This window comes from Schistocerca serialis, chromosome 5 (genome assembly GCF_023864345.2).
Source record: "Schistocerca serialis cubense isolate TAMUIC-IGC-003099 chromosome 5, iqSchSeri2.2, whole genome shotgun sequence".
In the NCBI taxonomy this organism is placed as follows: Eukaryota; Metazoa; Arthropoda; class Insecta; order Orthoptera; family Acrididae; genus Schistocerca; species Schistocerca serialis.
In genome coordinates, this window is record NC_064642.1 from 299,520,244 (window position 1) to 299,534,556 (window position 14,313).

The 14,313-nt window shown below is 46.8% G+C and overlaps 1 protein-coding gene across 5 annotated transcripts in view; it reads right to left on the reverse strand.

Annotated features, from left to right (window-relative positions):
* Window positions 1-14,313, reverse strand: part of LOC126481604 (UDP-glucosyltransferase 2-like) — a 725,388-nt gene that overhangs the window by 94,381 nt on the left and 616,694 nt on the right. For all 5 annotated transcript variants that reach the window (XM_050105476.1, XM_050105474.1, XM_050105473.1 and 2 more), the window contains one exon: window positions 4,899-5,121. In XM_050105476.1, the coding sequence (XP_049961433.1) occupies window positions 4,899-5,121 (223 nt within the window). The remainder of the gene's footprint in view (window positions 1-4,898; window positions 5,122-14,313) is intronic.

Consider the following 14,313-nt stretch of genomic DNA (forward strand, 5'->3'; position numbering starts at 1 on the left):
AGAGCATTCACACAAGGTTGGTTCCGGTGGCGACACCTACAACGTGCTGACATGAGGAATGTTACCAACCGATTTCTCATACACAAACAGCAGTTGACCGGCGCTGCCTGGTGAAACGTTGTTGTGATGCCTCGTGTAAGGAGGAGAAATGCGTACCATCACGTTTCCGACTTTGATAAAGGTCGGATTGTAGCCTATTGCGATTGCGGTTTATCGTATCGCGACATTGCTGCTCGCGTTGGTCGAGATCCGACTGTTAGCAGAATATGGAATCGGTGGATTCAGGAGGGTAATACGGAAAGCCGTGCTGGATCCCAACGGCCTCGTATCACTAGCAGTCGAGATGACAGTCATCTTGTCCGCATGGCTGTAACGGATCGTGCAGCCACGTCTCGATCCTTGAGTCAACAGATGGGGACGTTTGCGAGACAACAACCATCTGCACGAACAGTTCGACGACGTTTGCAGCAGCATGGACTATCAGCTCGGAGACCATGGCTGTGGTTACCCTTGACGCTGCATCACAGACAGGAGCGCCTGCGATGGTGTATTCAACGACGAACCTGGGTGCACGAATGACAAAACGTCATTTTTTCGAATGAATCCAGGTTCTGTTTATAGCATCATGATGGTGGTATCCGTGTTTGGCGACATCGCGGTGAATGCACATTGGAAGCGTGTATTCGTCATCGCCATACTGGCGTATCACCCGGCGTGATGGTATGGTGTGCCATTGGTTACACATCTCGGTTCCCTCTTGGTCGCATTGACGGCACTTTGAACAGTGGACGTTACATTTCAGATGTGTTGCGACCCGTGGCTCTACCCTTCATTCGATCCCTGCAAAACCCTACATTTCAGCAGGATCATGCACGATTGCATGTTACAGGTCCTGTACGGGCCTTTCTGGATGCAGAAAATGTTCGACTGCTGCCCTGGCCAGCACATTCACCAGGTCTCTCACCAATTGTGGCCGAGGAACTGGCTCGTCACTATACGCCAGTCACTACTATTGATGAACTGTGGTATCGTGTTGAAGCTGCATAGCCAGCTGTACCTGTACACGCCATCCAAGCTCTGTTTGACTCAATGCCCAGGCGAATCAAGGCCGTAATTACGGCCAGAGGATATTGTTATGGGTACTGATTTCTCAGGATCTATGCACCCAAACTGCGTGAAAATATAATCACATGTCAGTTCTACTATAATATTTTTGTCCAATGAATACCCGTTTATCATCTACATTTCTTCTTAGTGTAGCAATTTTAATGGCCAGTAGTGAAATTTTTTTTCTTCTTCCGCCGATGACAAATGAAAATGAGCAGCACCTTTCAGGTATTCTGTCACGCTTCCACGTTGACCCATATTACAGCGCTGATTACATGCAACCGACTGGCAAATGCTTTCCACTTCACTTTCTTGACTTCGTCACAGTTAGACGGTCGCGTCACGGGCTGGCACCACACCAACTACAGCGTTCCAAAGCGAGCAGTGTGATTTTTTAGGGATGTAACCGCTTTTTTGATGGATGGGCTTGCCTGTGGTTGTGGTAATGCGGATGATTTACGAAGACGCAGTGGATCACGCTTGGGAAGTATTAACGACGCTGGATCCCAAAGCAGCACTGAGGAGTGAGTCGACCAGGCGCCAGCGTCCAGTTTACAAGACAGTCGGGCGCAAGCACCATGTTGCCCACCCTGCCCGTCATTTCGTTGATATGCAAACGGAGGCAGCTCCGCTTCTATCACTGAAGGAAACATTGTTCAGTGCTGTTCAGCTCATTAATCGAAGTGATTACAAGAAGGTGGTCTCAGAGATGCTACACTGAAATGTATAAACGATTGCTACAGTAGACCCCTGCTGACGTGTCATCATACGCCCAGGGATTCTGGTAGGCAATGACTGTTTAGTGGGGCAGTTTCAAGATAGGTACAGTTGTAGAAAACAGCATTAAATTGTTCGGACGTAATACATAGGCAAGAGAAAGGCCGACGTCTTAGGCACGGATGCGAGAGCGTGTGCTACTACTATGTTCCAAAAACCTCGCATTAATGAAATAAAGTGTCATGGTTATGAAAGTATGTACTGAGGGCAAACTGGAAAAGAACTTTAGAGTAATGTTTAAAGAGCACAATAATAAAGAGAATGGTACGTTGGCGGTGGTGCAGCACTTCAAGAGCAAGGAGCATTCGTTGGGTAAGTTCACAGACAGCATGAGGGCATTGCACTTTGGAGATAAAGGGTGGTTGTTTCCCAATTTAGAGGAAGTGGGGAATTTTTGGTCTTTGAGAAATGAATGCGTCCGCGTCTTAAATGAGAAAACAGAAATGCGCAAGAGGCATTTCTGGGCCCGATTTAGCGATGTTCCCGTTGGGAAGCAGTCAGCAACTTCCAATTAGCGGCGTTAATTTTATGTTTCTTATTGCCCATTTTATCTAAATGAACGCGATGCAACAAAGCTCTAGTATTGGTTTTTAGAACTTGTTGGGGCTTGACGTATAATGTTCATAGATCTTGCGATAGACAGTCGCCTCAACGGGGATCGTGACATATGCGCTGCAGGAAAGTACGTTCTTTAGTACGAGGGTTGCCCAGAGAGTAATGCACCACATTTTCTTTTCTCAGCCGAAAACAATGCTACGAATGCGAAACGTTCCATATGTATTACTGGAAGTCTTTTGAGTGAGTGCGCCAAGTTTCCGTCACTTCCGACAAATAGCGTAGCTGCAGGACAGTATCAAAATGGTGTCTGTAGGTGATGTACGTTACGGTACGTTACAAGTAACTTGCAGTCATTGCATTTCTCACTGCAGAGAAACGAACTGTAGGGAATTTTCACGAACGCTTGTGCAAAGTCTATGGAGCATCTGCTGTCGAGAGAAGTAGTTAGTCGCTGGGCACGGAGTGTGAGGTCATCAGAATTCCGTTCGGTGGAGCTCCATGGCTTGCAGCGGTCGGGGAGACCATCCACGACTGTCACTTCCGCATGTTGCAGCGAGCTGATGTTGTCATTCGCGAGGACAGACGCATTACGACTCGGCACTTGGCGCTACATCCGTCAATCAGCAAATGAGGTGCGGATGCAATTATCCGCACCCTTGAATATTCAAAAGTGTGTGCAAGATGGGCTACTCGGGATCTAACGCTGGATCACAAATCGCACAGAAAGCTGAGGGGGTGGCCTTCTTGTCCCGGATTGTGTCAAGTGATGAGATCTGGGTTCACCATTTTGAGCCCAAAATAAAACGACAGTCGATGGAATGGCGCCTTCCAACTCGCCACAGAACGAAAAATTCAAAGCAGCTGCTTCCGTCGGTAAGGCGATGATCACCGTGTTCTGGGGCTCAAAAATGTTCCAATGTGTGTGAAACCTTATAGGACTTAACACACTACTTAACATAAATTATCCTAAGGACAAACACATATACCCACGTCCGAGGGAGGACTCGAACCTCCACCGGGGCCAGCCGCACAGTCCAGGACTGCAGCGCCTTGGACCGCTTGGCTAACCCCGCGCGGCTGTTCTGGGACTGTGGAGGTGTGAGTCTCATTCATGTGATGCCAAGAGGCGGTACCATTAATTCAGAAGCATATGTCCACACATTAACAAAACTCAAGACGCGCTTCCGGTGACTTCGGCGCCACAGCAACCCAGGAGTTGTTTTGTGCATCACGATAAAGCTCGGCCCTACAGAAGTCTGAGATCTGCTGAACACATCGCAAAACAGGGTAGGACAGTGTTACTCCATTCACCCTACAGCCCTGACCTAGCCCCCTCGGAGTTCCACTTGTTTGGGCCATTAAAGGATGTCATTCGTGGAAGACATTTTGAGGCCGATGAAGCACTGGTTCCGACATCACGACAAGGATTGGTGCCGACGGGGCATACACACCCTTGCTTCGCGCTGTAGGAAGGCAGTATAACGGGATTACGTGGAAAAATAGGGTGTGTAGGTAAAACACCATTCTTTTGTGTGTGTAATTCTCATTATGTTCAGTGCAGAATTTCTGAAGGAAAAAAATGCGGTGCATTACTTTCTGGGCAACCATCGTAGGTGAAAACGGCTACCTTCAGTTTAGAGCTGTGCTTTGAGAGTATAACAAGTATAATAGGCCGCTTTCCGGGCGGGAAGGAGCGCCGGTCCCCGGCACGAATCCTCCCGGCGGATCTGTGTCGAGATCCGGTGAGCCGGCCAGTCTGTGGATGGTTTTTAGGCGGTTTTCCATCTGCCTTGGCGAATGCGGGCTCGTTCCCCTTATTCCGCCTCAGCGACACTATGTCGGCGATTGTTGTGCAAACAAGTTCTCCACGTACAAGTACACCACCGTTACTCTACCACGCAAACATAGGGGCTACACTCGTCTGGTGTGAGACGTTCCCTGGGGGGGGGGGGGGGGGGGGGGGTGTCCACCGGGGAACGAACCGCACAATAACCCTGGGTTCGGTGTGGGGCGGCGGATGGGTGAAGTGGACTGCGATAGTCGTCGTGGGGTTGTGGACCACTGCGGCTGCGGCGGGGACGGAGCCTCTCCGTCGTTTCTATGTCCCCGGTTAACGTAACATAACATAACACAATAGGCCAACATGAAATGCATATTTGCTGCTGGACTTTTACTTTTTCTCGTGCCTAATGACAAAGAAGCTTTGAGTTATGTTATAGTCAGGATGATATAAATATTTTTATATGGTGGTTAGTACGTATCGTACTGTGATTTATTGATTAGTTTCCACGTTTTGTAGCATTTGCGAATGGGTTAACATAGTACCGAAACATGCTGTACTAAAAATATCACATATTTGACAACCGGTAGCGTAACATTCTCTGTACTGAATCTTGAGACAGTTGTACGATGGCTTCACAACAGATATTATTTGCGCTTGGTATTTGTGTACTTACGAAGGACGTCGGTCTGTGGCAGCCATCTGCGCACCATGACGTTGGGGCTAAGGTTGGGGACGCCATCCACGTTCCCCTTCCAAAGCACACGCTGCGGCAGCTCGGCGAAGGCCGCCGCCATTGCCGCCGTCACCTCCTGCGGCACGGCTTCTGGCCGGATTGTTGAGCCAAACGTGAAGAGGATCACTCCATGCTCGGCCTCGTCCATGAACGTCTGTATGTCCTGCGGGTTTAAGTGGGTTATGGCTGATTCTGTCGTATAAGTCGATCTACATTAAATGTTTGATTGGATACTAAACTAAGCTGAATAATTCCATGTACCGCACGACAGCAACAGTGTATAATTACGAGGTGCGTTCAATAAGTAATGCAACACTCTTTTTTCTGAAAGCAGGTTCGTTTTATTCAGGATTCCAATACACCATACTGTTCCTCACTCTTTTGGCTTCAATACCCACTTTTTCACCATAATCTCCATTCAATCCGACGGCCTTACGCAATCTTACTTGGAGGGCCTACATGCCGGCATGGTACCACTCTCCTGCTCAATGTCGGAGCCAACGTCTTGCTGCACCAATAACCCCCCCCCCCCCCCCCCCCCCCCCTTTCCCGACCCCGTCATCTACGTACTGCTTCCTGCGGAGTGCATCCTTCGTTGGGTCAAAGAGATATAGTTGGAAGGTGCCACTTCCGGCTGTCGGGCGGATGACGAAGACCAGTCCCATGAGGCTTTATGAGGCCATTTCGGGTGCGTATACTTACGTGAAGCCTTGCATTGTCCTGGAAAAGGAAAAGTTCATTTGCATTTTTGTGCCGATGAACACACTGAAGTTGTTTCTTAAATTTCAGGACGATAGCACAATACACTTCAGAGTTGATCGTAGCACCGCGGAGGAGGCCATCAAACAAATAACTCCTTTAGAGTCCCAGAAGACGGGCGCCATGACTACCGGCTGAGGGTGCAGCTTTGAACTTTTTCGTCGGAGGATAGACGGTACAGTGTCACTCCATGGGTTGCTGTTTCGTTTCCGGTTCGAAGCGATGAAACGGTATCTCATCGGTTGTGAAAAGGTTCGAGAAGGAAATTCTCACAATCAGCCTCGAACTGACGGTCCTTTGTTGCTCTTTGTGGTCTTAAGTTAGGCGGCTAGGAACTCAGCGGGTACCTGCTTTACAGTGCCATAACCGGTGGACGAGTGTGTCAGCACTACCGACAGAGAAGTCCAATTATGCAGCGAGCTGTTCGATTGTGAGCCGTCGATCGCCTCGAATGACAGTGTCTGTACATTCCAAAATTGCAGGAGTGACAGCTGTGAGCTGCCTGCTGGCGCGATGGAGATGGGACAGGTTTGTGTGACCTTGTTGCGAACGACTCACCGTGCTTTTGTTCACTGCCAAGTATCCGTAGACAATCTGCAAGCGACAGTGAACATCTGCGATGCTCTGCTTTTCTGCCAAAAGACACCCAGTGACAGCTGTCTGCTTAGAACGCACCTCTGTTACAGACACCATTTTGAAGGCTTCGTATAGCGCCGTCACCTGTCGGAACTTCATGAAACTATAGGGGCTGAAGCGGGAATATTCCACTATGTTCCTCACCAAATTCCACATTTTTTCAACTGAAACTAGGTGAGAAAAAATGTGTTGCTTTACTTATTCAATGCCTCTAGTATGTGTTGAGTGTACGGCTCCGACGTGTACTTGGCAGGAGGAGAGCATACACTGATCAGCCAGAACATTTTTACTACCTACGCAACAGCCTGTATGCCCACCTCTGGCACGGATAACGGTGGCGATTCGTCGTGTCATGGAAGCAATGAGGTCGTGGTAGATCGCTGGAGGGAGTTGGCATCACATCTGCACAGAAAATTCACCTAATTCCAATTATTTCCGGAGAGGGGGCGACAGTGCTGACTCCACTTTCAATCACATCCCAGATTTGCTCGATCGGGTTCAGATTTGGTGAGTTGGGAGGCCAACGCATCAGCTAGATCTCGCCACTGTGTTCCGTGAACCACTCCAGCACACTCCTGGCCTTGTGACATCGCGCATTATCGTGCTGAAATATGCCATTGCCTGAAATATGCCATTGCCGTCGGGAAACATTATGGTCATGAAGGGGTGTACGTTGTCTGCAACCAGTAAATAATTCTCCTTGGCCATCATGATGCGTTGTACGAGCTCCACTGAACCCTTGGATGGCGACGTTAATGTTCCCCGGAGCGTAATGGAACCGCTGACAGCCTGTCTCCGTCACGCGGTACAGGTGTCAAGGAGCTAATCAACTGAAAGACGACGGATTCGCGCCTTCCCATCAACACAATAAAGAAGGTATCACGATTCATTAGATCATGCAATGCTCTGGCATTGCGCCAGCGTCCAGTGCCTATGATCACGTGATCGTTTCAGTCTAATTGCTGATGTCGTGGTGTTAACATTCGGACATGCATGGGTTGTCGGTTGCGGAGGCCCATTGTTAGGAGTGTTCGGTGCCCTGAGCGCTCAGACACACTTGTGCTCTTCCCACCATTAAAGTCTGATTTTAGTCCCGCCACAGTTCGCTTGTCCTGTTCTACCAGCCTGCCCAGGCTACGACGTCCGACATCCCTAACGAGGGGTGGCCCCCAATCCCACGACTTCTGGTTGTCTCTGTCGGACCATTATGGCCAGGGGACATCTATTGGTACGTACTTTTCAATACAATAAAATTTACCAACAGCAGCACGCTTTAAGATATTTTATTTTATTTCAAACACAACCATTTTCAGCAATTCATTTTGCCATCTTCAGGCCCCATACGCTTTGTTCGAATCAAATAGCTTATTGTAATGCGCATAAAACTGGATATCGTGAATCCCAATCGTTGTGCAGATGATTCATACTAGAGCGTGGCAGTTACGCAGCGAGCTGTTCGATCGTGACAGTTGCTGTCGCGCTCTCTTATGAATCAGCTGGACAAGCGCATGGGGCCTGAAGATGGCAAAATGAACTGTACCGAAACTGGTTGTGCTCGAAATAAAATAAAATATCTTAAAGTGTACGGCTGTTGGTAAAGTTTATTGTATTGAAAACTTGTCGATGTGGTTTAAACATGGTTTCGTCGCATGTTGAAGACAATCGCCACAGCACTCCTCGAACACTCGAGAAGTATTGAAGTTTCAGAAATGTTCGTTCCGAGCCTCTGGGCCATCACAATCCTCCCGCGGTCAAACTCAAATAGATCGCGCTCCTTCACAATTCTACACACGGACGGCACTTTCATTGATACTACACTGAAGAGCCAAAGAAACTGGTACACCTGCCTATTACCGTGCAGGGCCCCAGCGAGCATGCAGAAGTGCCCCAACACGACGTGATATGGGCTCGACCTAATGTCTGAAGTTGTGTTGGAGGGAACTGACACCATCTTTCCTGCAGGACTGTCCAGAAGTCCGTAAGAGTAGGAGGGGTTGGCGACCTCTTCTGAAGAGCACGTTGCAAGGCATCCCTGATATGCTCGATAATGTTCATATCTCGGGAGCTTGGTGGCCATCGGAAATTCCTGGAGCCACTCTGCAGCAATTCTGGAGGTGTGGGGTGGCGCAATGTTCTTCTGGAATTGTTCAAATTCGTCTGAATGCACAATGGACATGAATGGATGCTTACGTACGAGTCACCTGTCAGAGTCGTATCTAGACGTATCTGTGCCCCATATCACTCCAACAGCACACGCCGCACACCATTACAGAGCCTCCATCAGCTTGAACTGTCCCCTGCTGAAATTCAGGGTCCATGGATTCATAAGGTTGTCTCTACACCCGTACACGTCCATCCGCTGGATACAATTTGAAATTAGACTCGTCCGACCAGGCAACAGGTTTCCAATCATAAGCAGTCCAATGTCTGTGTTGACGGGCTCAGGCGATGCGTAAAGCTTCGTGTAGTGCTGTAATCAAGGGTACACGAGTGGGACTTCGACTCTGATAGTCCATATCAATGATGTTTTGTTGAATGATTCGCACACTGACACTTGTGATGGCCTAGCATTGAAATCTGCAGAAATTTTCGGAAGGACTGCACTTCTGTTACGTTGAACGATTCTGTTCAGTCGTCGTTGGTTCTGTTGTTGCAGGATCTTTTCGGCCGCAGCGATGTCCGAGATTTGATGTTTTACCGGATTCCTGATATTCACGGTACACTCGTGAAGTGCTCCTACGGGAAAATACGCACTTCATCGCTACCTCGGAGATACTGTGTCCCATCGCTCGTGCGCCGACTATTACATAACGTTCAAACTCATAGTCATTGTAGCAGCAGTAACCGATCTATCAACTATGCCAATCGCTTGTTGTCTTACATAGGCGTTGCCGATCGCAGCGTCGTATTCTGCCTGTATTTCTGTATTTTAAGACACATGCCTACACCAGTTTCTTTGGCGCTTCAGTGTACATGCACCGTGCGTGTGACTGACGGGCAGTCACTCCTTGCAGGTAACGCTGTTATTGCCCGGATTTATATTGACAGTGAGTCGGTGGACGTAATGTTTTGGCAGTTAGCGTGTGCGAAATAAGCCTACATTTTCTTTTAAGGACATTTAACTTTAAATCATCACAATACATGTACATATAAGATCGGGATGAGACAGAAAGAATGATAAAACCAAAGTTTTATTTAACAAAAAATATTACTATGGCAACACGACTGTTTATAGAGAGCCGGCCGAAGTAGCCGTGCGGTTCTAGGCGCTGCAGCCTGGAACCGCGAGACCGCTACGGTCGCCGGTTCGAATCCTGCCTCAGGCATGGATGTGTGTGATGTCCTTAGGTTAGTTAGGTTTAACTAGTTCTAAGTTCTAGGGGACTAATGACCTCAGAAGTTGAGTCCCATAGTGCTCAGAGCCGTTTGAACCATTTGTTTATAGAGAATCTTGTGGGTGCTTGGACTGGCGTGGAAAAAGTAATATTTCTTGAGTGAGATGAATGTTTGGTGGATATAAACAGGTGTACAGTATATGAATAGCGCACTTGAGTTACTTGATGATACATGCGCCTCCATTGTCGATGACTCTTTCAGCGCTGGAGCGAGGCCATATTGCAAATCTGAAGAAATGCATCGGTTCAGTCAAAAAGCTTTCAAGTCTAATTTTAAACTATATTTTCTTTATATAACGGCTTTCCTGTGCCATAGAGAAAAGGAAGGGTGGGAATAGGATGACACAAACACGGAAAAGTATGGAGAATATGTAATTTACGTCCAATGGAAATGGAAATGAGCGTTCGACGCCATTGGCCGGGAGGCCACTTACAGGCAGGTCCGGCCGCCTTGGTGCAGGTCTTATTACATTCGACGCCACACTGGGCGACCTGCGCGCCGGATGGGGATGAAATGATGATGAAGACAACAGAACACCTGGCCCCGGAGTGGAGAAAATCCCCAACCCAGCCGGGAATCGAACCTGGGCCCCTTAGGACAGCAGTCCGTCTCGCTCAGTATTTAGCTATCGGGGCGGACATTAACGTCCAATAAAACCGAGCGAGATGGCGCAGTGGTTACACACTGGAATCGCATTTGGGAGAAAGACTGTTCAGACACGTGTCCGGCCATCCTGATTTAGGTTTTCCGTGATTTCCCTACATCTGCATCTACATCGTACTCCGCAAGCCACCTAATGGTGTGTGGCGGAGGGTACTTTCGGTACCACTATCTGATCCCTCCAACCCTGTTCCACTCACAAATAATCCGTGGGAAAAATGATTGTCGGTAAGCCTCCGTATTGGCTCTAATTTCTCGAATTTTCTCCTCGTGGTCTATACGCGAGATGTACGTCGGGGAAAGTAATATGTTGTCTGACTCTACCTGAAAAGTGCTGTCCCGAAAATTCAATAGTAAATCTCTCCGTGATGCACAACGTATCTCTTGTAACGTCTGCCAGTGGAGTTTGTTTAGCATCTCCGTAACGCTTTCTCGCCAGCTAAACGATCCCATGACGAAACGCGCTGCTCTTCTTTGGATCTTCTCCATCTCCTCTATCAGTCCTACCTGATAGGGATCCCAGATAGATGAACAATACTCAAGATTCGGGCGAACGAGCGCCTTATACGCCACTTTTTTCGTCGATAAGCTACATTTCCTTAAGATTCTTCCCTTGAATCTGAGTCTTGTGTCTGCTTTTCCTTCTACCTGTTTTATCTGGCCATTCCACTGAAGGTCGCTGTGGATAGTTACGCCTAGATATTTTACGGCAGACGCTGTCTCCAGCGGTTTGTCATCAATAGTGTAGCTATACAGTAGTGGATTTCTTTCCTTATGTAAGCGTAATATGTTACCTTTATTTACGTTTAAGGTCAACTGCCAGGGTCTGCACCATTCATCAATTCTCTGCAGGTCGTTCTGCAGATTCTTACGATCTCCTGACGTTGCTACTTTGGTATAAACAACTACATCATCTGCGAATAGCCTTAAAGAGCATCCGACGCTTTCTACTAGATCATTTACAAATATTGTGAACAGCAACGGTCCTATCACACTTCCCTGTGGTATTCCGGATATTACCTTTACCTCTGTCATTTCGGTGCCGGTGTGGTAGCTGAGAGAATGAATAGATGATTTTGACCCACTACTGATTTTACATACGACCAAAATCTCTTAGGGTTTTTATTCAGGTCGGTTGACAACATCTTGCTTTCGAAATCATTGAATGCTTCTCTCATTGCTCTCCTTATGCTCATTTTCGCTTCGTTCAGCTTTTGATATCGGTATAAATGGTTAAATAGGTTTTGATATAGGTCTAAATCGCTTCAGGCAAATGCCGGGATGGTTCCTTTGAAAGACCACGTCCTACTTCCTCCATCCATCCTTCCATAATCCGATGGGATCAATGACCTCGCTTTTTGGTCCTTTCCCCCAAATCAATCAACCAACCAGCCAACTTCGAATAAGCTCTTTAATGTCTTTCGTCTTTGTATTAGCGTCATGTGGGTGTATTTAACTGTGTTGTAGCGACTCTTAATGCAACGTTCTCTGTCGATTTTCTTCAGTTGCGTCAGCAAGATATGTGACTGTAAAACAATTTAGTAGCTACGAGTTCACTTTTGGGAATTAGTCGGAAGTCGACGACTTCTGCTTTACTCAACCAGAGAGATTTGTCCGTCTTCTGTTTGTGGAGGTACGCTTTTGTGTAGGTTGTTGCTATTTTTTTTATAGAGCTGAACCATTCCTGTGTGTTGACGTGAAGAGCCATTGCTGGTCACTGGTAAGGACGTCCGCAGCTCGTCGTCTAGTAGCTAGCGTTGTTGCCTCTGGATCACGGGTTCCTGGATTCGATTCCCGGCCGGGTTGGAGATTTTCTCTGCCTGGGGACTGGGTGTTTGTGTTGTCATCATTTCATCATCATCGTCATCATTTGTGACAGCGGCTAGCTTGGATTGTATCAAACTTGGACCGTACAAATTGGGGATTTGTACGGGGGCTGATGACAGCGTGGCTGAGCGCCCCACAAACCATAATCATCTTCATCACTAGTAAGGACTATTTCGGCTTTGACTGATGTAACTTATTCGCAAATTATCTCGCGCGGACTTTTCTGAATTAACCTAAAGCAAGCAGTATCCATATACGGAATCTGTGCAGACGAAATGTAGAAGCGGCGTACTGCATCACTGGCCGAAACCCTCCTCTGAATGACAGTGATTTTCATGGTTATGGTCTTTATCAAAGCCTGACGGTCTGCCGAACGTCAAGGCGGTCTTCTTTAAACTGCGAGGTTCAGTTTCTTGCAATGCGTACGCCCTGAAGTTCTTTGCGTAACGCTGCCTGTAAGCATCTGCTTAAAAGAATAATGTTCTAAAATGTAACTATCTACCTGAATTTACATCTTCCGTACCTCACTAATAGTACATTAATTTTTTCTCAGGAAAATTCAAGACTGTTGCAAGTGCAACGTGGGTAAATGACATAATTCAAGGGCAAACAATGTCCTTTCAACACACAATTTTGGTACCGAATAAAAAGTCTACACACTTGATCGCTAGCCCAAACTTTTAATCATCATCAAGAACGAAGTAATAGTGTTCGCATCAGCATTCCAGAACGGAAGTACAACTGGGTAGTAAGTGCTGAGCGACAATCTACACACAATGTGGATAATAGATTACGACTACTTGACCAATTTTTTTAATCCCAGCGCAACGTAACAGAGGTGGCGCTGAACTTAAAGAAAACCTCAGGATTATAAACTGTAGATCCTACAGTAACAGTACGACACATAGGAACTAAGCTGAATGAGGTTCTTGAGGACATGCAAACACTGATGAAATGTGGGCATTGGAACGGTGTTGTCCTTCCTAGCTGAAGAAATACGGGACTGGTACCATAACCTGTTTTCAGTATAGACGTTCGACTATGCAATATGTTTACTATAACTGACGACTAGAGAACGCTGCTCTCTACGGCAGTAAATCTAGATGCAGATTAGCACCAAAATATTACAAATTTCAAGAAACTGCATTAACAAATATGAGACAATCCTTATCGCCGGTACACTCGAATTTATTACAACAGGTGACATTTCAGAAACGTTACTCTCTATTTAGTGCCTGAGACTCTTAACTATACCACAAAACATCATTCAGTAATACCTAGTCAAAACTAGTTTACGCAAGAATATATGGACTTCCAAGTTTATATCATAACTCGCAGTATTCTCCTCTGTAAAAGGTTTTCCAACACGTCGTTCATTTACGAGTGGTTTTTGCATGAATTAGTTAATGAACTAACCACCTAAAAAAAGCGATTAACGGCGTCAAGCACTCTATAGATAGTTCAATATTATCAATAACGTACCACTCGTAATTTCGTCGTATTCATGATGACACGTCAGGCTGTATGCAGTTCGAAAGCCGCTTACCACCCTTTGTTACCTAGCACAAACTATTAAAAGTATAAGGTGGTCATGAACAACTAAGAGGGCTGTTCAATAAAGAATGATTATAATTTTTTTAACAACATACCTTTACTCATCGTCATAATTTCCATGGTCCTTCTCAACATAGTTTCCCATGAATGCGATACACTTGTCCCAGCATTTTCATTTTTTTAGAGCTCCTTTAAAATCGCCTCCTTAGCCTTCAGCACTGCTTCTGATGATTGATAACGCCTCCCACGAAGGTGTTTCTTCGTATTAGGATATAGAAAAAAGTCCCATGGGGGTAAACCGGACTATAAGGGGGTGGTGGTGGTGGTGGTGAGGGGTGCACTTCACGCTTATTTTTGTAAGATACTTGGCAACAACATTGGTAATACGTGGCGGTGCGTTATACTGGTGCAGCATCCAGCCTGCTTCACGAAATGTGGTATTTTGCGCCTGATTTGGAGTTGCAATGTTTTCAGGACATCCCTGTAGTATTGTCCAGTTACTGATGTGTGTGCAGGTACAACA